Consider the following 25,162-nt stretch of genomic DNA (forward strand, 5'->3'; position numbering starts at 1 on the left):
CCTTAAAACAAGCAAAATAATCTGCCAATAAGCTAAGCTAAAAATCTTGTGTTTCGCTTTGAAATGCAGTAAGATTATTCTTATAAAAACATTGTTAATTCTATAATCAAGTTATAAATAACTGTTGTTGTTTTTGACAAAAATACAGTCAAAATAGATTTTTTTTAATTTCGTTTGATCAATTGTAATGCCAAAAATGGGATTTTAAAAATGATTATTAAAATACAGGGTTTTTGTTTACAGTTTGTTTGTTTACTGACTGAGGTTTTTAGCTGGATTCATCATGGTAAATGATGATGCTTATTGCCTTTTTTATTCTTTGATTAAAAAACAAAAGTTCACTGCAAATAAATGGTTTTCCTATTTAGGGTTTGATTTCCAGAACCTTTACTTTCACTGTTGCTTTTCTTACTTGAAGTTTTTGTCTCATTTCTAGTTCAAATATCTCAAAATTCTTAACACAAGATGCATTTTATAGATTAGTATAAATTATTGTGGTGTTTTCAGAAATAAGGAGTCAAAATGGAGTGAATTTTTCCTTAAACAAGCAAAATAATCTGCCAGTAGGGTAAGTGAATTAATGTTGTTTTTGCTTTGAAATGCAGTTAGATTATTTTTCTTATACTTATTTAGCATCTAAATCAAACATTAATTCAATAAGCAAGTTATAAATATCATTTGTTGTTTTTGACAAAAATACACAGTCAAAATAGAATAATTTTACATTTCATTTGGCCAATTGTAATGCCAAAAATTGGATTTTATTATTATTATTATTATTATTATTATTATTATTTTTTTTATTATTGTTATTATTATTATTATTATTATTATTATTATTAAAATACATTTTGTTTGTTTTTTCCATTCAAGATTTTATAAAATAATTAGCATAATATAATAAAATATTATACCATATAAAGTATTGTATAAATATTATTACAATTTAAAGACTTTATATGAATGTAAACAAACCTTGGAATAGCAGTCTATACTTCAATACAAAAATAGTATGGTGCATGATGTAAAGTATGATCTTATTTTACACACCTAATCCCCAATACTTAAACCCAACTACTACCTAATAGTGTACTGAGCTAAAAAGTCTTAGTTAATGGTTTGTTAATAGTGTGAATTGTACATTCAAATGAAGTGTGACCAAGATAGGAAGGAAATAAACTCACAATTTATTCGAATGTATAATTCACGCTATTAACAAATCATTAATTAAGAGGTTTTGCCTTAATAATCTATTAATTAGCTGCTTATTAATCAATAGTACACTGAAAAAAATGGTTCATTGGATTTACAAACATTTTTTTTTAAAAGAAAGTGGTTGCAAACGATTTATATGGGCTGAATTTAAGCAAACAAATGAAATGTGGTAATGTTCAACTTAATTTGTTAGCTTAAATTCAGCTCTTATAGATTGTTTCCAACCACTTTCCTTAAGAAAATGTAGTAAATCCAATGAATGATTATTTTTTTCTCTGCAGGAATATTCAGTCTGATATGTCAGCATGTTATTCAGATGTTTTCTAAGCAAACCCTCTTGCCGTGGCATCGAAAAAAGTGACCCGATAAACCCCTGCGAGAGCAAACGTTGTGTGTGTAGGAGTGTGAAAGAGCCACACTTAACACGGCTGTAACCCTTCTCAAAGAGCGCGTCGAGAAAAAGACGGCATCTGCACTGTAATCATACTGTCCTATAGAGGAGTGAAGAAAGCCGTCAGATGGTCTGAATGGCCTGTTCTTGACTCCGCTGTAACGACGGGCCTGTGAAAACTCCCTCTCAGATTGAGGAAGAAAAGGCGCTGGGCCATGACCCTGTTTTTATGACTTGAACTCTCTGTTAACGCTCCGCAGCCTGCAGTTGACCCCGCGCCTTTCCCTCCGCTCGCTTTTCTGCGGCGCTTTACTCTGACATCTACACTCGTGCATGCTCTGTGCATCTTTAGCTTGAATCATGTTTTAGATTTGGTTTCAGTTAATTAGCTTGATTCATCTGGTGAATGTAGATGTATATCACCCTTTTTTAGCAGAAAATGTCTTTGATTAAATAAGAAAACCTGATTTATATATTGTTTTGTATACAGTTGTTGTCTTGTTTCTAGTCCAAACATCTCTTCTTAACTCAAGAAGCATTTTATATATTAGTATCACATTTAGGGCTCTATTTTAACAATCTAAAGTCTAAAGCTCAAGTGCAAAAGTGTTAAGGGCGTGTCTGAAGCCATTTTGGCTATTTTCAGGATGGAAAATACAGTTTGTGCCTGGCGCATGGTCTAACAGGGTTGTGCTTATCCTCTTAATGAGTTCTGGGTGTGTTTTGAGCACAACTCACTTCATTTCCACTCATTATTCCTAAAAACAAAGTAATATTTAGTATTTGTCTAGAAAATGCTTCTTTATTTAAGATTTTTTATATATTTGGACTAGAAACAAGACACAAACTCTTAGTAAGAAAAGCAACAGAGAAAGTAAAGGTTCTGGAAATTAACGTTCAAGTCAAGTCAATGTTTATTATAAAGCGCTTTTTAAAAGCAGCAAGTGCTTACCAAAGAGCTGGACACACATACACCATCTAATACTACAGACATACTGGAAGACTCTCACATGGAATTAAAGCCAATGGGTAATAATGGGTTTTAAGACTAGATTTAAAAACAGGAAGGTTTGTCGCCTGCCTAACATGGAGAGGCAAATTATTGCAGAGTTTGGGGGCCACCACAGCAAAGGCACGATCCCCCCTGGTTTTAACCTTCGTTCGTTCGTTAGAAAACTGATGGTTATTTTGGATTAACACATTTAAACGTAATGAGACATACGAGTTAGCACCGGAAGATGTGTGTGTACAGTATGTGTTCGTTTGAGTGTGTGTGTTTGTTTGTGAGTGTGTATGTTTGACTAAAGTTATTTATTTTCACTGAAGTTAATGTTTTGTAAAGGACTGTTCTGTGTGGGGCGGCGTGGAGGCTCAGTGGTTAGCACTGTCGCTTCTCAGCAAGAAGGTCGCTGGTTTGAGTCCAGGCTGGGTCAGTTTTCATTTCTGTGTGGAGTTTGCATGTTCTGCCCGTGTTGGTGTGGGTTTCCTCCGGGTGCTCCGATTTCCCCGACAGTCCAAACACATGCGCTACAGGGGAACTGATGAACTATATGGCTGTAGTGTATGAGTGTGTGTGGGAATGTGAGAGTGTATTGGTTTTTCTAAGTGTTGGGTTGCAGCTGGAAGGGCATCCGCTGTGTAAAACATATGCTGGAATAGTTGGCGGTTCATTCCACTGTGGCGACCCCTGATGAATAAAGGGACTAAGCTGAAAAGAAAATGAATGAATGAACTGTTCTCTCTCTGTGTGTGTGTGTGTGTGTGTGTGTGTGTGTGTGTGTGTGTGTGTGTGTGTGTGTGGGTATATGTGTGAATGTAAATATGGGTTTGTGTGTGTGTGTGGGTGTTTGTGAGTGTGTGTGTGTGTGTTTTGTTGTGTGGGTGTTTGTGAGTGTGCATGTTTGTGTAATGATAAGTGATTCTTTAGTAAAACACTGTTCTGTGTGCATATATATGTACGTGTGTGTTTGTGTGACTGTGTGTGTGGGTATTGGTCAGGCTGCAGACGGGGGTGTGTGTGTGTGTGTGTGTGTGTTCTCCTGTTAGCTGATCTGGTGTCAGTGACAGCAGGATCGGGGTTTGTGTTTCCGCTGCTCTCGGTTTGAACTCTTTCTCCGTTTAGTGAGGCGTGACGACACACTCGCCGTGAGCAAGCACATTCCTGCCAGTGTTTCCACAGCACCACACACACATCTGCTCACGGGGGAGGGATCCAGTGTGTGTCCTGGTGGTCATCACAAAGTGGGGACCAAATGTCAAGCATAGTTGCCAGAATTATTCGCCCTCGTTTTTCAGATATTTCCCAAATGATGTTGAACAGATTCAGGAATTTCTCACAGTATTTCCTCTAATATTTTTTCTTCTGGAAAAAGTCTTATTTGTTTTATTTTGGCTAGAATAAAAGCAGTTCTTAATGTTTAAAGCCATTTTAAGGTCAATATTATTAGCCCCCTTCAGCAATATTAGTTTTGGATTGTCTCCAGAACAAACCACTGTTATACAATGACTTGCCTAATTACCCTAACTTTACCCTAATTACCCTAGTGAAGCCTTTAAATGTCACTTTAAGCTGAATACTAGTGTCTAGAAGAATATCTAGTCTAATATTATGTGCTGTCATCTTGACAAAGAGAAAAGAAATCAATTATTAGAGATGAGTTATTAAACTATTATGTTTAGAAATGTGTTGAACAGAAATTTGAGGGAATATACAGGAGGGCTAATAATTCTGGCTTCAGCTGTATAGCAATACCAGTAATTTCTGACTTTTTGAGAACATATATTTAGTCCCCATGCATGAACGGGCTCCTAAATCAAACATTAGGAAGTATTTTGACATTGTAAACATGCAGATTGTTTTCTATGAGGGTTGTGTTTAGGGGAAGTGGACACAATACACAGTGTGTACAGTAGAAACATCATTACAGCTGTGGGAAGAGCATAAATACTTACTGTGTGTGTTGGTGTGTGTTTGTGTTGTAAATAGTATCCTTTTTTCTTCCATTTAAGCTCATTCACTGTAATTAAAACCTGAGGATCAAAAGTCACTATTATTTTGGTGGAATTAGGATTAAAGTGTGCTTCATGAATAAATGTACATGTTTGGTAAGCATCTCGTATAATATATCAGCCGAGCTTTATTTTAATCTACAATTCATGCTTTTAACAAACCATCGTTTAGCTCAATAAACTATTAATTAGCTGCTTTTGAATAGTTATTAATGTAGTAGTTGGGTTTAGGCATTGAGTACGGCTATGTAAAGTAAGATCATACTTTATAAATGCTAATAAATAGGTATAATCCAGTAATGAATTGTTGCTTAAACTAAAGTGTCAAAAAGTAGCTATTTATTTACATGTAAATGTGTGTATTAATGAAATTTAATCCGTTTTTAGATTAATTTCTGTAGTATTATGAACTATTATGCATATGTTTGTTTGATTTAGTTACAATGCAGTTTGTAAAGTCAGATTTTAGTAGCTAAAAGTGTCCCATACTTGAGCTCATTTGTCCTCGTTTGACCCCTAAGCCGTGAAAAATTGTGAAATAACCCTTTAAAGGCTTTAAGACCAAGCGGAATCTGACATAGGTGATGTCGTCTTTCACTACTGACTGACTGTATTGCTGTTAAACAGAGAAAACCTTTTACAAGGAACTTTTATTCCAAATCTTGGACCTTTTTTTGGAAGAAAATAAAAACTAATATATTAATTAGGCTATTGTTGTTGTTATCCATGAATTTTGGATTGTATTGTTTACCAAAGAGGCTAGAAGAATCGTTAAACTCTGCATTATTTATTATATATTTATTATTTTATAACTATTCAATATTCAAATGGCCAAATTCTGACTGAGGAAAGCTGAATGTGCTATTGTTATTGGCCTAAAATGGGCTACAGTTTTTAATTTAAAACTTTAACACAATTCATTTTCTATTGATAATTGATTAATGAATTTGTATTTTAAAAATAAGTCTTTTTTTCTTCATATTTCTTCATTCTAAATCTTTAGGAAATATTTGTAGTACATCCGACAACCTAATCCAGCTAAAAACAGTGCTTAAAATGTCACTAAATGTCACTAAACCTCATAATTAAATACAAATTAAGTGAATAACTGCAAAAAGGCCCTTTCACCTTGGCTACAGGCCTGAGATGAGAGAGTTGCTTTGTTTACTAAACAAGTGGATCTATCTGCATTTACATTGTAAACTTGAAATAAACGTTAAATTTCTTAATTTTTATTTCGTGTTTGAAGATTTTAGTTACCATACTTCAAAAAACATTCTGCATAAATATGCATATTTAAATTCTTTTTTATTTTTACAAACGTCTGTGCAGAAATAGCAAAAAAATATCTGCAGATTTTGTCTGGCTCTATTGAAAAACAGAAAATATTACAAACTGTATTGGACTTCAGTCATGTAAATCATCGTTTAAAGGGCACAGGCTTTTGTAGCTCCGCCCTCTTTTTAAAAGAGCACAATCTCATTTGCATTTAAAGCGACAGTCACCAAATTGCCTCAATTAGGATCAAAGCCTAAAAGGGTCCGTTTCAGAGAGGTATGAAACATTTGTGTGATGTTTTGAGCTGAAACTTCACACACACACACACACACACTCTAGAAACATCGGAGATGCGTTTTACATCTTGTAAAAAGCAGCATAAATTAATAATGTTACTGAAATTAATATAAAAGCTGTATTTATACACACGTTTAGACTCTACAATACAAGGGGTCACTACAGCGGAATGAACCGCCAGCTTATCCAGCATATATTTTACACAGCAGATGCCCTTCCAGCTGCAACCCAGTACTGGAAAACACCAACACACTCTCATTCACACACTCATACACTAAGGCCAATTTAGTTAATCAATTCCCCTATAGCGCGTGTGTTTGGACTGTGGTGGAAACCGGAGCACCCAGAGGAAACCCACACCAACACGGGCAGAACATGCAAACTCCACACAGAAACGCCAACTGACCCAGCTGGGACTCAAACCAGTGACCTTCTTGCTGTATCCACTGACTCACCATGTCACCCCTATGGGTTACAATCATGAGTGAAACTGTACATGCATAATACTCAGGTGTTGATTTGCATGTGTGTGTGTGTTTCAGATGACCAGGCTGAGCAGCGCTCTTGTCTTATATGTGGAGACCGCGCCACAGGACTGCACTATGGCATTATTTCATGCGAGGGCTGCAAGGGTTTCTTCAAGCGCAGCATCTGCAACAAGCGCGTGTATCGATGCAGCCGCGACAAAAACTGCGAGATGTCCCGCAAACAGCGCAACCGCTGTCAATACTGCCGCCTGCTCAAGTGCCTGCAGATGGGTATGAACCGCAAAGGTGAGAGGAAAACACACACAGGAGAAAACAAGTCAAGGATACAGTTCAAGTGCTCTGAAATGTGCATTTCTTTATTCGATGTTTGACGTAATCTCAACTTAATATGATGACAGTCAATAATATTAGACTAGATATTCTTCAAGACACTAGTATTCAGCTTAAAGTGACATTTAAAGGCTTAACTAGGGTAATTAGGGTAAAGTTAGAGTAATTAGGCAAGTCATTGTATAACAGTGGTTTGTTCTGGAGACAATCCAAAACTAATATTGCTGAAGGGGCTAATAATATTGACCTTAAAATGGCTTTAAAACAATTAAGAACTGCTTTTATTCTAGCCGAAATAAAAAAAACAAGACTTTCTCCAGAAGAAAAAATATTATAGGAAATACTGTGCATTTTCCCCAGCACTATTACATCAAACATTGGGGAAAAAATCCACATTTCAAAGCACTTGACAGGACTTTTAAAGAGACAGACAGCAAAACTGCAGTGCTTATTTCTAAAACACACTACAGACATCACTACTACTGTAATAACAACTTGCCTTAAGTCAAGCCTCACAATCCACGTCATTATTGCTGAATAAAAGCTGAAATGCTCACGGTTTAGGCTGGTTCTGGCTGGTTTAGCTGGTTGGGAGGCTGATCTGGTTACCAAAACACAGGATGAACTGGTATGAACTGGTTTATCCAGTAGAATAAATCCATGATCAGCGCCGCCCTCTAGTGGACACTGCAGTACTGCACATCACTAAATATTTGTAGCCCTCCTGTCCTATTTGAATATATTTTTCAAATATTTCCACTTTGATTTTTTTTCCCAACACATTTTTTTAAACATAATCATTTTAATAAGTAATTTAAATTCTCTTTGTCATGATGACTGTGTATCATATTTTACTAGTGCTTATTTTTAGGGCATTTTTTAATAATCTTTTGTCATGCTGTACTGAAGTACACTTATCAGAAAGTTAAACATAAATAAATATTGTTATTTATAATATATTTAAAAAATATTAAACAGATCCCAAAAGTGACCATAGTGTGATATTTAATGAGTGAATGATGACAGAATGCTCATGTTCTACTTAAACTACGGCCGTAAAAACCATAATCAAGGTTTTTACATGTGCGAAATTTTGATTGTTAGCACTTATAAAGTAAGGGCACTTACAAAACACAACTAAAAAATAAAACAATGATTTAAAATGTACTTTGCCATGAAAACTTTAGTGACCATTTTGCCATATGCAAGAGGATTATATATAATCCAATATACACGTAACTTTTATAAGGCTTTTAAAAACATTTATAAAACATTTATAACACACGTATATATATATATATATATGTATGTATGTATGTATATGTGTGTATATGTGTGTATGTCAGTGTGTGTATATATATATATATATATATATATATATATATATATATATATATATATATATATATATGTGTATATATGTGTGTGTGTGTGTGTGTGTGTGTATGTCTGTGTGTGTGTGTGTGTGTACGTGTGTGTGTATGAATATATTCATGTGTATATATGTATCTATATATGTATGTATGTGTGTGTGTACATACACATATTGAGTAAGTCAATGAACCAAATTACAATTATTAATATAGTAATTATTAATAAAGAAATATTATTATTATTATTATTATTATTAAAATACATATGACATCTTTATGTGGACAAAACAATTAACTATGATCTAAAATGTTCTTTGCCAAAAAATGTAGCGTATTAAACATAATTGCAAGACAATTTGTAAATACTATACACATTGATTATATATTATTTTCTTATTTTTACTATGCAATATACAGTAAATAGTATGAACTAAACATCATATAATTATGTTTGAAAAGCTCATTTTTGGCCATAAATCAGTTTAAATCTTTTGTCATGTTTTAAAGAAGTGCAAATATAGATGTCATATAAAAAATAATATAAGTATAATAAATATTCAAACAATAAATATTTTTTGCCTTATTTTTTTACCTGCAATAAGCGAAACCAATGCACCAAATGATAAATATTAAAGGTCTGTAAATATAATTATTATTATTATACTTTTTTATTTTTAATTATTCATTCATTCATTCGATCATTTTCCTTCAGCGTAGTCCCTTTATTCATCAGAGGTCACTACAGCGGAATGAACCGCCAACTATTCCAGCATATGTTTTACACATCAGATGGCCTTCTAGCTGCAACCCATCACTGGGAAACACCCATACACACTCATTCACACACACATATGGACAATTTAGCTTACCCAATTCACCTATAGCATGTCTTTGGACTTGTGGGGGAAACCCACGCCAACACGGGGAGAACATGTGAACTCCACACAGAAATGCCAACTGACCCAGGCTAGGCTTGAACTAGTGACCTTCTTGCTGTGAGGCGATCGAGCTACCCATTGCGCCACCGTGACGCATAATATTAATATTGTTGTTGTTGTTGTTGTTGTTGTTGTTGTTGTTATTATTATTATTACGATTACTTTTATTATTAATAATAATAATAATAATAATAATAATAATAATAATAATAATAATAAATATGACATCTATATGTGCACTGGTTTAAAACATGAGATAATAATGATAATTTGGTTCATTATTTTCCTTATTTCCTATTTTTTTAACCTGTAATAAGGTAAGCCAATGAACCAAATGATAATTAATAACGGTCTGTGAATTTATTATTATAATTATTATTAAATAGCTGACATCTTTTCAATATGTTGTTGAAATAAACTTCCTGAGGCTGTGCTTAAAGACAAAAAAAGCTAATTTGTGGATAAATAATTATACTGCATGACCTCCGTGGGTTACAACTTAACTTCACAGACTCAAAGCATCGACATTAGAGACTCCTAATCCTCAATGCATACCAAATATAGTGTCTTTAAAGCGTTCTTATAGCATCTTTACCAAAACCACCTTTCAAAACATCATTATGTTTCCCCCGTCGTCTCCAAACTTTGCCTTGTTTAAAAGTATTTTCCCTCACAACATCTAAATCACCCCACAGACCTCTTTGTGCACCATTTCCATAGGAATGCTGAAAAGAGGCGAAGCATTTCAGGATTTTGAAGGTAAAATTCTTTTCAAATTAACACCAAATTTATTTTCCGATTGTGTTTTTTTTTCCAGCAATCCGAGAAGATGGCATGCCGGGAGGAAGAAACAAAAGCATCGGCCCTGTACAGGTATTACCCATAACGCCTCATTCAGAATCCCTGATCCTCGTCTATACATACTCTTTACTTCATTAAGACACATATTAATTACTCCCATCACCGCCATTCAGCTCAAGTTTGGCCTCTCCATGCATCAATAGAGGAAATAGAGCTGATTAATTCAGGCGCTAATCAGAACAAGCGCAATACATTTGTATTTCGGCATAAATAGAGATGCCGATGAAGTGACCTCTGAAGATGTTAATTTCATTAGTCGTCCTCAAGGCCAGAATTCTCTGCTCATTCATCATCCGCCGACCTCATAAAATCATTGTGTTCGACTGGTTTTCTCCCAAAACCAGCGAATATACACTTAATAATCAAATCTTGCCCCCTGATATGATTTTTTCAGACGTGTAGAATGTGATCATGGCTCTATTTAGTGTTGATGTTGGTGTGTGGAAGCGTTTGGCTTGCTGTAGCCTGATTTCTTTTGTGGATATAAAGGTAGATCTTGTTTTTTTATTTTTAAAAGATGTCTGATAGATGTCTAATAGACGTTTAAACTTCAGTCAGAGTAAATCTAATAAATGTATAATAGCCCTAAAATAGACCGTTTATCATGGTGTTGGTCTATGGAAGTGTTTAGCCTGTTTGCTTTAGCTCGATTTCTTGTGCTTGATGGGACAAAGCGTAAATGAAGGCTGTTTTTTACGTTTAAAAGATGTCTGATAGATGTCTAATAGATGTCTAAACATGAATAAAACAAGGATAACATAGCAGACAAGGTACAAGGCAGATATAAAGGTAGATCTTGTTTTTTATGTCTAAAAGATGTTCAATAGATGTCTAATGGACGTCTAAAATTCAGACTGTCAGTGAAAATCTAATAGATGTCTAAGAATAACCCAAAATAGACTATTTAGATCCGTGTTGGTGTATGGAAGTGTTTGGCTTGCTTTAACCTGATTTCTTGTGTTTGTGTTTGACGGGACAAAGCAGATATAAAGGCTGAGCTTGTTCTTTTATGTTTAAAAGATGTTCAATAGATGTCTAATAGATGTCTAAAATTTGTACTGTTAATGAAAATCTAATAGACATCTAAGAATAACCCAAAAATAGATTATTTAGCACAGTGTTGGTGAATGGAAGCATTTGGCTTGCTTTAGCCTTTTGTTTGATGGGTCAAAGCAGAAATAAAGGCTTTTTTTATAGGTAAAAGATGTCTGATAGATGTCTATTAGACGTCTAAACATGGTTAAAACAAGGATAACATAGCAGACAAGGTACAAAACGGATATAAAGGCAGATCTTGTTTTTAATTTTTAAAAAGATGTCTCATAGATGTCTAATAGACATCTAAAATTCAGACTGTCAGTGAAAATCTAATAGACCTCTTAGAATAGCCATAAAATAGACTACTTTGCGTGATGTTGGTGTATGGAAGTGTTTGGCTTGCTTTAGCCTGATTTTTTGTGTTTGTGTTTGACTGGACAAAGCAGATATAAAGGCAGATCTTGCTTTTTATGTTTAAAAGATGTCTAATAGATGTCTAAATATGGTTAAAACTAGGCTAACATAATGAACAAGGTACAAAGCAGATATAAAGGCAGATCTTGTTTTTTATGTTTAAAAGATGTCTGATAGATGTCTAATAGACGTGTAAAACTCAGACTGTCAGTGAAAATGTAATAGGTGTAGAAGAATAGCCCAAAAATAGACTATTTACCGTGATGCTGGTATATGGAAGGTTTTGGCTTGCTTTAGCCTGATTTCTTGTGTTTGTGTTTAACAGGGCAAAGCGGATATAAAGGCTGAGCTTGTTTTTTATGTTTAAAAGATGTCTGATAGATGTCTATTAGATGTCTCAACATGGCTAAAACAAGGCTTAATTTGGACTGTCAGTGAAAATCTAATCGGATATAAGAATAGTCCAAAAATAGACTATTTAGCGTGTTATTGGTGTATGGAAGCGTTTGGCTTGCTTTAGCCTGATTTTTGTGTTTGTGTTTGACTGGACAAAGCGGATATAAAGGCTGATCTTGTTAGTCCGTGTAGCACTCTTGTTTGCACCTGATCCCGGCACTAGAAACCGTCGGCGTATTGACTTGTCCTAATTGCCTCTGCGGCACACAATGGCTGGTTGCTTCACCTTAGACAAAATAAAGCACTGTTAACGATGGCTTGAACCCGGCGCTGGAATTAAAAGGGGAATGTTTTTAGTGCACGGCCTTGACTGGAGCGCTGGTTTGTCTCTTACTGTCGTGTTGCCGCTGAGAGTGAGAATAAGTGCTTTGTGTATGAGTGTGTGTGTTGGTGCTAGGAAATGCTAGGAAATGTGTGTGTGTCTTGTGCTCTCTGGCGATGAACATATGTTATTTGCAGACTCATTCACACTCTTTGCGAGACATTGGCTGTATTTTTAAGGTTCTTGATTAATAGGGATGTCCCAATCTGGTTTTCTGTTGCAACAGTTTGATTCAAGTCAGCCTCAATCCGAATATATATTCCAGCAAGCATTTTTTAATGTTTAAGAGATGTCTGATAGACGTCTAAACATAGACACCTTGGCTAAAACAAGGCTAAATTTGGGGTGTTTGTGGTTGACATGGAAGGCTGAGCTTGTTTTTTTATGCTAAAAAGATGTCTGATAGATGTCTAATAGATGTCTAAACAAGGTTAAATTTGTGCTGGCAATGAAAATCTAATAAATATATACGTATAGCCCAAAAATAGACTATTTAGTGCGCTGTTGGTGTATGGAAGCGTTTGGATTGGTTTAGCTTGATTTCTTCTGTTTGACAGTACAGCATGGATATAAAGGTTGAGCTGTTTTTTTTATGTTTAAAAGATGTCTGACAGATGTCTAAACATAGACAGCTTGGCTAAAAGAAGGCTAAATTTGGTCTGTCAGTGAAAATCTAACAGACGTATAAGAATAGTCTAAAAATAGATGTGTTTGGCTTGCTTTATTCTGATTTCTTGTGTTTGTGTTTGAAGGTATAATGTGGATATGAAGGCTGACCTTGTTTTTTATGTTTAAAAGATGTCTGATAGATGTGTAATAGATGTCTAAACATGGCTAAAATATGGCTAAATTTAGTGAAAATCTAATAGACGTATAGGAATAACCCAAAAATAGACTATGCGGTGTTGGTGAATGAAAGCATTTGGCTTGGTTTTGCCTGATTTCTTGTGTTTGTGTTAGACGGTTCAACACCGATATAAGGGCTGAGCTGTTTTTATGTTTAAAAGATGTCTGATAGATGTCTAATAAATGTCTAAACATGGCTAAAACAGGGTTAAATTTGATCTGTCAGTGAAAATCTAATTGACATATAAGAATAGCGCAAAAATAGATCATTTAGCACAGCGTTGATTGATGGAAGCATGTGGCTTGCTTTAGCCTGATTTCTGATTTTGATATTTCTTTTATTTTGATTAATAGGGATGTTCCAATTTGGTTTTCTGTGGCACCAGTTTGAGTTAAGTCAGTCCTAATCTAAATGTATATTCCCAGCAAGCATTTTTATGTGTAAAAGATGTCTAATAGACGTCTAAACAAAGACACCTTGGCTAAAACGAGGCTAAATTTGGGGTGTTTGTATTTGACTGTACAGATATAAAGTTTTATATGTTTAAAATATGTCTGATAGACGTCTAATAGACATACAAACAAGGCTTAATTTGTGCTGTCAATGAAAATCTAATAAACGTATATGTATAGCCCAAAAACTAGATAATAATAATTAGAGCGGTGTTGGTGTATGGAAGTGTTTGGCTTAATTTAGACTGATTTCTTGTGTTTGTGCATAAGGGTAGAAGGCGGATATAAAGGCTAAGCTGTTTTTTATGTTTAAAAGATGTCAAATAGATGTCCAATAGACGTCTAAACATGGACTGGCTTGGCTAAAACAAAACAAATTTGGTCTGCCAGTGAAAATCTAATAGACGTATATGAATAACCCAAAAATAGTCGCGTTTGGCTTGCTTTAGCCTGATTTCTTGTGATTGTGTTAGACGGTACAACGCAGACATAAGGGCTGAGCTGTTTTTATGTTTAAAGAATGTCTGATAGACGTCTAATAGACATCTAAACAGGACTAAAACAAGGCTAAATTTGTGCTATCAATGAAAATCTAATAAACGTATATGTATAGCCCAAAAATAGACTATTTAGAGTGGTGTTGGTGTATGGAAGTGTTTGACTTAATTTAGACTGATTTCTTGTGTTTGTGCAAGAGGGTAGAAGGCGGATATAAAGGCTAAGCTGTTTTTATGTTTAAAAGATGTCAAATAGATGTCCAATAGACGTCTAAATCAAAGCTAAATTTGGTCTGCCAGTGAAAATCTAATAGACATATAAGAATAACCCAAAAATAGACGCGTTTGGCTTGCTTTAGCCTGATTTCTTGTGCTTGTGTTTGGAGGTATCAAGTGCATATGAAGGCTGAGCTTGTTTTTTATGTTTAAAAGATGTCTGATAGATGTCTAATAGACATCTAAACATGGCTAAAACAGAGCTAAATTTGAGCTGCCAGTGAGAATCTAATAGAGGTAGCCCAAAGATAGATAATTTAACGATTTGTATATATATATAAATGTATTTATTTAATTTTTTTTGCAGATTTCCGATGAGGAGATCGAGCGGATTATGTCCGGACAGGAGTTTAAGGATGAAGCGAACATGCCGGAGCACACATGGGGAAACAACGGCGACAGCGACCACAGTTCACCCGGCAATGGAGTCTCTGATGGGAATCAGCCATCGCCTGTGTCCACACTGTCATCCAAGTGAGTGATGCTTACTACAACACAAACAACACCGCATCCTAACAACATGTGACCAGACACGACATGCAATAAAAGCTATATATGCAATGTTGCATTTATATTATAATTGCATGTGTTTTTGAGGCATGTGACTGCGTAATAAGCATTCAGACATAAGAAATTGTACCTTTTGTAACTTTAATAATTCTTATTTTCATTTAATTATTTTTATTAGACAATTACAGTACCTAAATATTCGGAAAACACTGTTTAATTCAACGGTATCTATATCTTTAGTGTATTTATCTATGCTTGTATATTGGTTATTAGATTATATGCAGATGCACTGTCTTACCAAATCATCCCAGTCAATAGTATTAAATCATCTGGTGAAATTGTATCTGCATCGTAATATTTATCGCAGAATCAGTAAGCGTTAGGATATAATGTCAGAATCGTATCCCTGGCCCATGCCTAGTGTGCATTGTGAGTTGTGTTTCTCTTGTCTGTTGTGCGCGCAGTCGCTCTGTGGAGCTGAACGGCTACACCACAGCTCTGAGGGAGCAGTATATCGGCAATGCGATGGCTCAACACTACCAGTTTCTGCCTCATCTGTTCGGATACGCAGCACAGCCGCGGAGTCTGTACCCGCAGAGCCACACACTCATCAGCCAGCTGGTGGCAGCAGAGGATCTGGCGCCCCTGGGCACACCCATGCTCATTGAGGATGGGTAAACTGCAAATTCACTATCAATATAAATATGCAAAAACATCATCATCATGGTGTACACACCTGTGTAGTAAAGTGATTTCAGTGTTGTCTGATGGTTGAGTGTGGAGGAGAAACTTAGAAATAAATGTAAACACCATTGATGAAATGCTCGTGTGTGTGTGTGTGTGTGTGTGTGTGTGTGGGGGGGGGGTTTCTCTCTGTGTGTCTGTATTTGTGTTTTTGTGTGTGTGTTATGTGTCTTTGTCTCTTTGTGTCTGTCTGTACGTGTGTGTGTGTGTGTCTTTGTGTGTGCCTGTATTTGTGTGCCTGTTTTTTTTCTGTTTCTGTGTGTGCGTGTTCTGTGTGTATCTTTGTCTCTCTGTGTGTGTGTGTGTGTGTGTGTGTGTGTGTGTGTGTTTGTTTGTGTGTGTTTATGTGTGCGTGCCTGTATATGTGTGTCTGGGTGTTTTTTTCTGTGTGTGTGTGTGTGTTTGTGTCTGCATGTGTGTCTGTATGTGTGTGTGTGTCTGGGTGTTTTTTTCTGTGTGTGTGTGTTTGTGTGTGTGTGCCTGTATGTCTGTGTATGGATGTTTTTTTCTGTGTGTGTGTGTGTGTGTGTGTGTGTGTGTGTGTTTGTGTGTGTGTGCCTGTATGTGTGTGTCTGGGTGTTTTTTTTCTGTTTGTCTGTGTGTTTGTGTCTGTGTGTGTGTGTCTGGGTGTTTTTTTCTGTTTGTGTGTGTGTGTGTATGTGTGTGTGTTTGCTTGTGTCTGTGCGTGTGTCTGGGTGTTTTTTTCTGCACGTGTGTGTGTTTGTGTCTGTGTGTGTGTGTGTCCGGGTGTTTTTTGTTTCTGTCTATGTGTTTGCCTGTGCGTGCGCGTGTGTGTTCATGTCTGTCTCAATGTGTTTAGGTCTGTCTGTCTGTGTGTGTGTGTGTGTCTCTGACTGTGTGTGTGTGTGTGTGTGTGTGTGTGTGTGTGTGTTGTTTGTTTGTGTGTGTTTATGTGTGCGTGCCTGTATGTGTGTGTCTGGGTGTTTTTTTCTGTTTGTGTGTGTGTGTTTGTGTCTGCGTGTGTGTCTGTATGTGTGTGTGTGTCTGGGTGTTTTTTTCTGTGTGTGTGTGTTTGTTTGTGTGTGTGTGCCTGTATGTGTGTGTCTGGATGTTTTTTTCTGTGTGTGTGTGTGTGTGTGTGTGTTTGTGTGTGTGTGCCTGTATGTGTGTGTCTGGGTGTTTTTTTCTGTTTCTGTGTGTGTTTGTGTATGTGTGTGTGTTTGCTTGTGTCTGTGCGTGTGTCTGGGTGTTTTTTTCTGCACGTGTGTGTGTTTGTGTCTGTGTGTGTGTGTCCGGGTGTTTTTTGTTTCTGTCTATGTGTTTGCCTGTGCGTGCGCGTGTGTGTTCATGTCTGTCTCAATGTGTTTAGGTCTGTCTGTCTGTGTGTGTGTGTCTCTGACTGTGTGTGTGTGTGTCTTTTTGTTTCTGTCTATGTGTTTGTCTGTGCACGTGTGTGTGTGTGTGTGTGTGTGTGTGTGTGTGTGTGTGTGTGTGTTCATGTCTGTCTCCGTGTTTGTGTGTGTCTGTCTCTAACTGTGTGTGTGTGTGTCTCTCTCTCAGGTATCGCGTGACTCAGGTGGAGTTGTTTGCTCTGCTGTGTCGTCTGGCAGATGAGCTGCTCTTCAGGCAGATCTCCTGGATAAAGAAGCTGCCGTTCTTCTGTGATCTCTCCATCGAGGACTACACACGACTCCTGAGCGCCACCTGGCAGGAGCTCATCCTGCTGGCCTGTCTGACCGTCTACAGCGCTCAGGTGCTCGGAGACCTGGCCAACGTCACACACAAATACACACCGTCAGACGACGAGCTGCACAGGTGAGTATATATATATATATATATATGTATTCATTCATTTTCCTTCAGCTTGGTCTCTTATGTATCAGGGGTCGCCACAGCGGAATGAACCGCTAACTATTCCAGAATATGTTTTATGCAGTGGATGCCCCTCCAGCTGCAACCCAGTACTGGGAAACACTCATCCACACACACACTCATACACTACAGCCAATGTAATTCATCAATTCCCCTAAAGCGCATGGGTTTGGACTGTGGGGGAAACCGGAGCACCTGGGGTCCGTTTTTCGTTCGTGGATTACTCAATTCGCTGGATTTGGTTGTTGACGATTTGACACGATCCAGGATAGTTTAGTTCTTCAAAACTCATGTGAGAGTTGTTGTCATAGCAACAGTTCTGGTAGCTCAAACCTACTTGGGAGCAGCAGCTCATTTCATGTAAACAGGATCAGATCGGGTCCGTTCAAGCAAAGATAATACTGAAAATATGTACAGAATTCTGATATTTTCTTACAGTAGTTATATACACTTGGGAAAGTAGTAAATATATACATATATTTTTAACTATATAGTTAAAAATATATACATAATAAAAAAACTTACGCAATCCACCCTCCGAAATAAAATGACAAAGACTGCCACCTGGTGGTTCTAGGTGATATGAATTTTTTAGACACAAACGAGTACCATCACTTTAGTACAATTTGTGCATGACAATAGACATGCACAATATTCAACTTATTTTAAAGGAATAATTTATTTGTGCAGTCATGAACAAGTTTTGACAGCTAATATAACGGTCATTTGATGCTTCACTAAAGTTGCAGACACCTTTAACGATATTAAAATGCTTTTGTGATGCAAAATTAATTTAAACCTCCAGATATTCTTTACACTGATTAAGAAACCGGCTACTAATAAAGAAAATCCACTGTAAAACGAAATATATTGCTAAATACTAAATACACATGAAAATGTAAAGCCTGCAGCCCACAACAAATGTGGGAAGTTATCACGTATCATCTAACAAACCGTTTACTGTGAATTTGATATCATTTTGCTCACATGGATAATTGAATATTAATCAGATGATGTCATTATGCTGCTGTGCCGTCAGCCAATCGTTGCATTGCTGATCATTATTTCGAGGATCGATAGATCTGTCCTTCACAACACACGCAGAGATCCCAGATCAGTTCATCCAGACATTTTAATCTGATTCACGATCTTGTTTGAAGAACCAAATTAGCCAGAGATCAGTTAGATCATTTAAGTGAGGTACGAAGAACAGACTCCTGGAGGAAACCCACGCCAACACGGGGAGAACATGCAAACTCCACACAGAAATGCCAACTGACCCTGCTGGGACTCGATCCAGCGACCTTCTTGCTGTGAGGTGACAGTGCTAACCACTAAGCCACTGTGTCGCCCATATATAAAATGTTACTATATATATATTTTAAATATACAGCTGAAGTCAGGATTATTCTCCCTCCTGTGAGTTTCTTTTTCAGATATTTCCCAAATGATGTTGAACAGATTCAGGAATTTCTCACAGTATTTCCTATAATATTTTTTCTTCTGGAGAAAGTCTTATTTGTTTTATTTCGGCTAGAATAAAAGCAGTTCTTAATTATTTTATACTCATTTTAAGGTCAATATTATTAGCCCCCTTAAGCAATATTAGTTTTGGATCGTCTCCTGAATAGCTCACTGTTATACAATAACTTGCCTAATTACCCTAACTTTACCCTAATTACCCTAGTTAAGCCTTTAAATGTCACTTTAAGCTGAATACTAGTGTCTAGTAATATCTAGTCTAATATTATGTGCTGTCATCATGGTGAAGAGAAAAGAAATCAGTGATTAGAGATGAGTTATTAACACTATTATGATTAGAAATGTGTTCTTCTTTCTGTTAAATGGGAAAAATTATACAAGAGGGCTAATAATTCTGTCTTCAACAGTGTAAACGTCTGTATACCTGAAAAGTGTATTACTAGCACTGGTATGATGGGTGTGTGAGTGTGTGTGTGATCCTCTGACCTCTGTTCCTCCTCCTCTTGATCTGCTATGTGGATGTCTTGTTGTGTTCGGGGGCAGAAGCTCAGGGCGTGAGGTGTGAAGCGGCGAAACATCCGCTTTTATCCGGTCAGAAGAACACCGATGTCCTGACCCTGCAGTCAGTAAAGCAGAAACAGCTCACACAGGCTGAGGAGAGCATTTACTAACTCACATTTACTCTGGAGCGATTTAACACAGGACACGTCTCACGCTTCATCTGCTCTTCCACACAAACAAGCTCTTATTAGCATTACAGGAACATAAATTAAGCTAGCGAGCGCTGTTATCATGGCCAACAGGATGTACACATACTGTATATATAGCTAGAGAACACATGCATGAATAGGATCTGATGATAAGACTAATTATTCTCTCATGAGGAAAAAGAGCCTTACTTAAGGAAATACCTGCATATACACCAGTGAAATATCATGTAATGTAGTTAATATTTAATATAGATATCTGTGTTGTAATATAGGCTTTGCTTTTTTAAATTGAACTCTTGTTTTATGTATTGTAAGTATAAATATAGCAATATAAATCATATACACTCACCGGCCACTTTATTAGGTACACCTGTCCAACTGAGTCTCCATTTCTGCTGACACATTCGGATGGTCGGGTCAGAATTTGGCTTTAACAACATGAAAGCATGGATCCATCCTACCTTGTATCAGCAGTTCAGGCTAGTGGTGGTGGTGTAATGGTGTAGGGGATATTTTCTTGGCACACTTTGGGCCCATTAGTGCATCGTGTCAACGCCACAGCCTACCTGAGTATTGTTGCTGACCATGTCCATCCCTTTATGAGCACAGTGTCTCCATCTTCTGATGGCTACTTCCAGCAGGATAACACACCATGTCATAAAGCACCAATCATCTCAGACTGATTTCTTGAACATGACAATGAGTTCACTGTACTCAAATGGCCTCCACAGTCACCAGAGCTCAATCCAATAGAGCACCTTTGGGATGTGGTGGAACGGGAGATTGGCATCATGGATGTGCAGCAACTGCGTGATGCTATCATGTCAATATGGAGCAAAATTGTATTAATTAATTATAGTAATCACTGTGGGGGTAATTCTGACACTTGTTCTAGTCATTTACATGTTTTATTCTCAGATATTGACAATTGGCGATGTTTTGACTAAAAAGGAATATAATTTTGTTTTATTTAATGCACAAAGAGGCTCTAAATGACACCATTGCTTAAACGGTTTTATTCAAACACATAACTATCATAAATTAATTACATTTATTAATTTAATCAGTCATTAATCTTTAACCATTAACCTTTTTTTTAATTGTCCAATCAAATGAAAGCAGAGACGGGGTTTCCGTTGAGGTAACAACAGTTTTTGTGGTGTTAAGATGACCATGGAGACTTTTAAAGATGGAGGGAAGACTAGGGCTCACTGTTCGAGTTATTCACAATTTGTGACGTCAAATAGCTCCGGATATCACAATATTATTAAATATAACAATATCAACCGCAGTGCTCGTGCACAATACACAGCTGATTCAGTGGTTGCCTAGCAACACAAAAAGCGCAGCACACTCCTTTTTTTTCTTGGGGAAGCGCAGTCGGTTTTCTGTTTGCTTGTTGATGAGAACAGATCAATATCGGATGTGATTGGGGGAAAATCTGACATTTTGTCTAATTATTGAGCTGTGCTTCACTTTGTGATCTGGTCAGATCATTTAGACTCATCCGCTGTTACTGTTTTAAAAAGGCGTTGCCTTTAAAACAACAAACTTAAACTTAAAAAAAGTCTGTAAACCCATTGACTTAACTTTTATAATTATCTAGATAGTTTGTTTACTAAATAATTTTTAGGCAAGGAGTTGACTCTCTTTTTTTAAAGTCTGCATGAACTGGAAGCTGCGATTTGTTTTTTTGTTGTTGTTTTTTTCCTCGTATTGTGCCGCAGTTCTTAGAGAAACGCAATATTAAATGAGTAAACAGTGGGCGTGGCTTGTTTTTCTACTGCGAGCTGATTGAATGTAGTAAAGTAGGCGTGTCATTCAAAAAGAGTTATTACAACCTAACAGACTCCTCCTGCTCACCATTTCTGTTTGTTGATGTCAAAACTGACAGCTGGAGGGGCGTGGTTAAGTATGTTAGCCACGCCCAGTACCTCAGACAGACCTAATCTGAAAATTTAACTCAAAAACAAACAGGAAGTGCATTTCAGACTTTGATTTTACACGACAAGAGCAAACTATTGTTTTGTCTTAATGACATGCACAGATGAATTGTTCTCCACAAAACTAGCAATGCGAGCGAACAACGTCAATATGGTTAGTTTTGATTTCATGTGGACTGTAAGTTAAGTCAACTAGTTGCTTTTTAGAGTGTGTGAGTGGTGTTGCTGATCAAGTGTGTGTGTAGTTTCAGTGAGGACGGGATGGAGGTGATGGAGAAGCTGATCTATCTCTTCCGCAAGTTTCATCAGATGAAGGTCAGCAATGAGGAGTACGCCTGCATGAAGGCCATTAACTTCCTTAACCAAGGTAAAACACACACACATCTGCATCTACTGTACATCAGCATACAGCTAAAGTCTAAAAATTATTAGGTGCATTTTTCTCTTAAAACAAGCAAAATAATCTGCCAATGTGGATAGAAAAGTAATCTTATTTCAAATAAAAAACAACTCTATTCTCTTTGCCAGTTGACAGATTATTTTGCCTGTTTTAAGGAAAAACACACTTAATTTTGACTCATTATTTCTGAAAACATAACTATATTTACTGCTTGTCTAGAAAATGCTTCTTGATTTAAGGATTTTAAGATATTTGGACTAAAAACAAGATGGAAACTCTAAGAAAAGCATTTTAAATACTGTAAATACTACACTGGTAACAAATAGTGTTGTCAAGATACTGGAATTTGGTACCAATCGGTAGTTAAGTTTTCAATATGTCCATTCTATGCTAACCTTTGAGGGCTGTTGAGCGTGTTCTTAAACAGTGCTGATTTGCCATTGTGTTCACGTGCTCAACAGAAATGACTGTGATTGGCTGTGAAGGTCATCAGTTCACCAAACTCTATAACTCTGTCGGTCTGAATGTCAGTAGAAAAGTAGCTGGTCATACATCTGACTGGATATTTCTTTATATTTGTCCAGATATCCGTGGACTGACCAATGTGACGCAGCTGGAGCAGTTGAACAAGCGTTATTGGTACGTTTGTCAGGATTACACGGAGTACAAGTACCCTCACCAGCCCAAACGCTTCCCTGAGATCATGATGTGTCTGCCAGAGATACGCTGCATTGCAGGTGAGTCCAGAAATTTAGGAGTTTCTTTCTTATTGAACACAAAAGCTTCCATTGACTAGTGATGGCACTCATTGACCTGCAGGGTAGATGGCACGAATTGATCTCCATAGTGGCTTGTATCAATTGACCTCCATAGTGGATGGCATCAATTGACCTCCATAGTGGATGGCATCAATTGACCTCCATAGTGGATGGCACCAATTAACCTCCATAGTGGATGGCACCAATTGACCTCCATAGTGGATGGCACCAATTGACCTCCACAGTGGATGGCATCAATTGACCTCCATAGTAGATGGCATCAATTGTCTTTTATAGTAGATGGCACCAATTGACCTCCATAGTGGATGGCGCCAATTGTCTTCCATAGTGGATGGCTCCAATTGATTTTCATAGTGTATGGCACCAATTGACCTCCATAGTACATAGCACCAATTGACCTCCATAGAGGAGAGGGCACCAATTGATCTCCATAGTACATAGCACCAATTGACCTCCATAGAGGAGAGGGCACCAATTGATCTCCATAGTAGATGGCACAAATTGATTTCCAAAGTAAATGGCACCAATTGATCTCCATAGAGGATGGCACTCGTTGACCTCCATAGTAGATGGCACCAATTGATCTCCATAGTAGATGGCACCAATTTACCTCCATAGTAGATGGCACCAATTGATCTCCATAGTAGATGGCACCAATTGATCTCCATAGTAGATGGCACCAATTGATCTCCATAGTAGATGGCACCAATTGATCTCCATAGTAGATGGCACCAATTTACCTCCATAGTAGATGGCACCAATTGATCTCCATAGTAGATGGCACCAATTGATCTCCATAGTAGATGGCACCACTTGATCTCCATAGTAGATGGCACCACTTGATCTCCATAGTGGATGGCACCAATTGACCTCTATAGTAGATGGCACCAATTGACCTCCATAGTAGATGGCACTTATGACCTCCACAGTAGATGGCACCAGTTGACCTCCGTAGTGGATGGCACCAATTGACCTCCATAGTAGATGGAACCAATTGATCTCCATAGTAGGTGGCACCAATTGACCTCCATAGTAGATGGCACTCACTCATTGACCGCCATAGTAAATGGCACCAATTGATCTCCATAGTAGATGGTACTAATTATGTACAATACATGTTTTTACTAATCTGCTTTATAATCACACTGTTTACCCATCCCTAACCTTAATCCAACCCCCAGACATCCCACTCCAAGAGCACCAGAAGTGTTGAGCAATACTATATGAACACAATAAGTGCATCATTTTCTGATGTAAGTACAGAGTAATTAAGGCCACTTAATGTATAGCAGGACTAAGGGTTCATGAATACCCTTACTTAAATGTGAAGTCAATGAGTGCCATCACCAGCATTCCTCAAAATATCTTCTTTAGTTTTCAACATAAGAAAGAAACTCTCATTTGTTTGTATGTGTTTGTGAGTGTGTGTGTGTGAAGTTTCAGCTCAAAATACCACACAGATAATGTTTTCTAACTTTCTGAAACTGACCTATTTTGGCTTTGATCATAATTGACTGTCGCTTTAAATTCAAATGAGATTGAGCTCTTTTCAGAAGAAGGCGGAGCTACTGATGCCTGTGTTTCAGCATAGTGGCAGATTTAAAAACAGGACTAAGCTCCTATGCTAATGAGGGAGACGATTGTCACTAGTGGGCGGGGCTTTCCCCCTCTCATGACACCTACAGCGGGAGAATGTCAATCAAAGTGTTTCTGCAGACTGTTTTGATCAAGTCTGATTAGAACAAATAAAATTATTAAATGTTTACTATTAGAAGCTGGTTATATTCACACACTGTTCCCACACAACCTCTTATAAAAGTGATTTTTGCATAATAGTTCTCCTTTAAATAAGTTAATTTAATCTAACCTGATGTATTTTGTGCTGGTGTTTCAGGGAAGCTGGTGAACATCCCTCTGGAGCAGCTCCCTCTGCTCTTCAAGGCAGTATTGCACTCCTGTAAGTCCAGTCTGAGCAGCTACAGGACAAGCTCCTCCCCTTGCGTGACGAAGGGTGCCGCTCCTGCCAACTAGCCATGCCCCTTTTCCAGAAACACCCTCCCCATCTATTGCACGGGGGCGGGGTGTTCCCTGGGGGCGGGGCTTCCGGTACCTCCTGCTCCTCCTCCTCCTCTCATGAATGTGACAAGAAACTATTTTATGCATTTGGTTTAGATTAGCGTTGTTGTTGTTGTTGTTTTTATTTCTCTCTCTCTCTCTCTCTATTTATTACCAGACAGAGCTGAATGTATGTTGATCCACACTGTGCACATGCTCCTTTC

At 37.2% G+C, this 25,162-nt stretch overlaps 1 protein-coding gene across 1 annotated transcript; it reads left to right on the forward strand.

The window, feature by feature from the left end:
* The first annotated feature begins 522 nt into the window (after positions 1-522).
* On the forward strand, positions 523-24,914 carry nr6a1a (nuclear receptor subfamily 6, group A, member 1a). The gene is made up of 10 exons (XM_056464275.1): positions 523-527; positions 1,723-1,745; positions 6,733-6,963; positions 10,137-10,192; positions 14,790-14,956; positions 15,457-15,666; positions 17,258-17,512; positions 21,950-22,071; positions 22,689-22,841; positions 24,778-24,914. Exons 1-10 carry the CDS (start codon positions 523-525, stop codon positions 24,912-24,914), a joined length of 1,359 nt encoding a protein of 452 aa, XP_056320250.1.
* The last annotated feature ends 248 nt before the right edge of the window (positions 24,915-25,162 follow it).

This window comes from Danio aesculapii, chromosome 8 (assembly GCF_903798145.1).
Source record: "Danio aesculapii chromosome 8, fDanAes4.1, whole genome shotgun sequence".
In the NCBI taxonomy this organism is placed as follows: domain Eukaryota; kingdom Metazoa; phylum Chordata; class Actinopteri; order Cypriniformes; family Danionidae; genus Danio; species Danio aesculapii.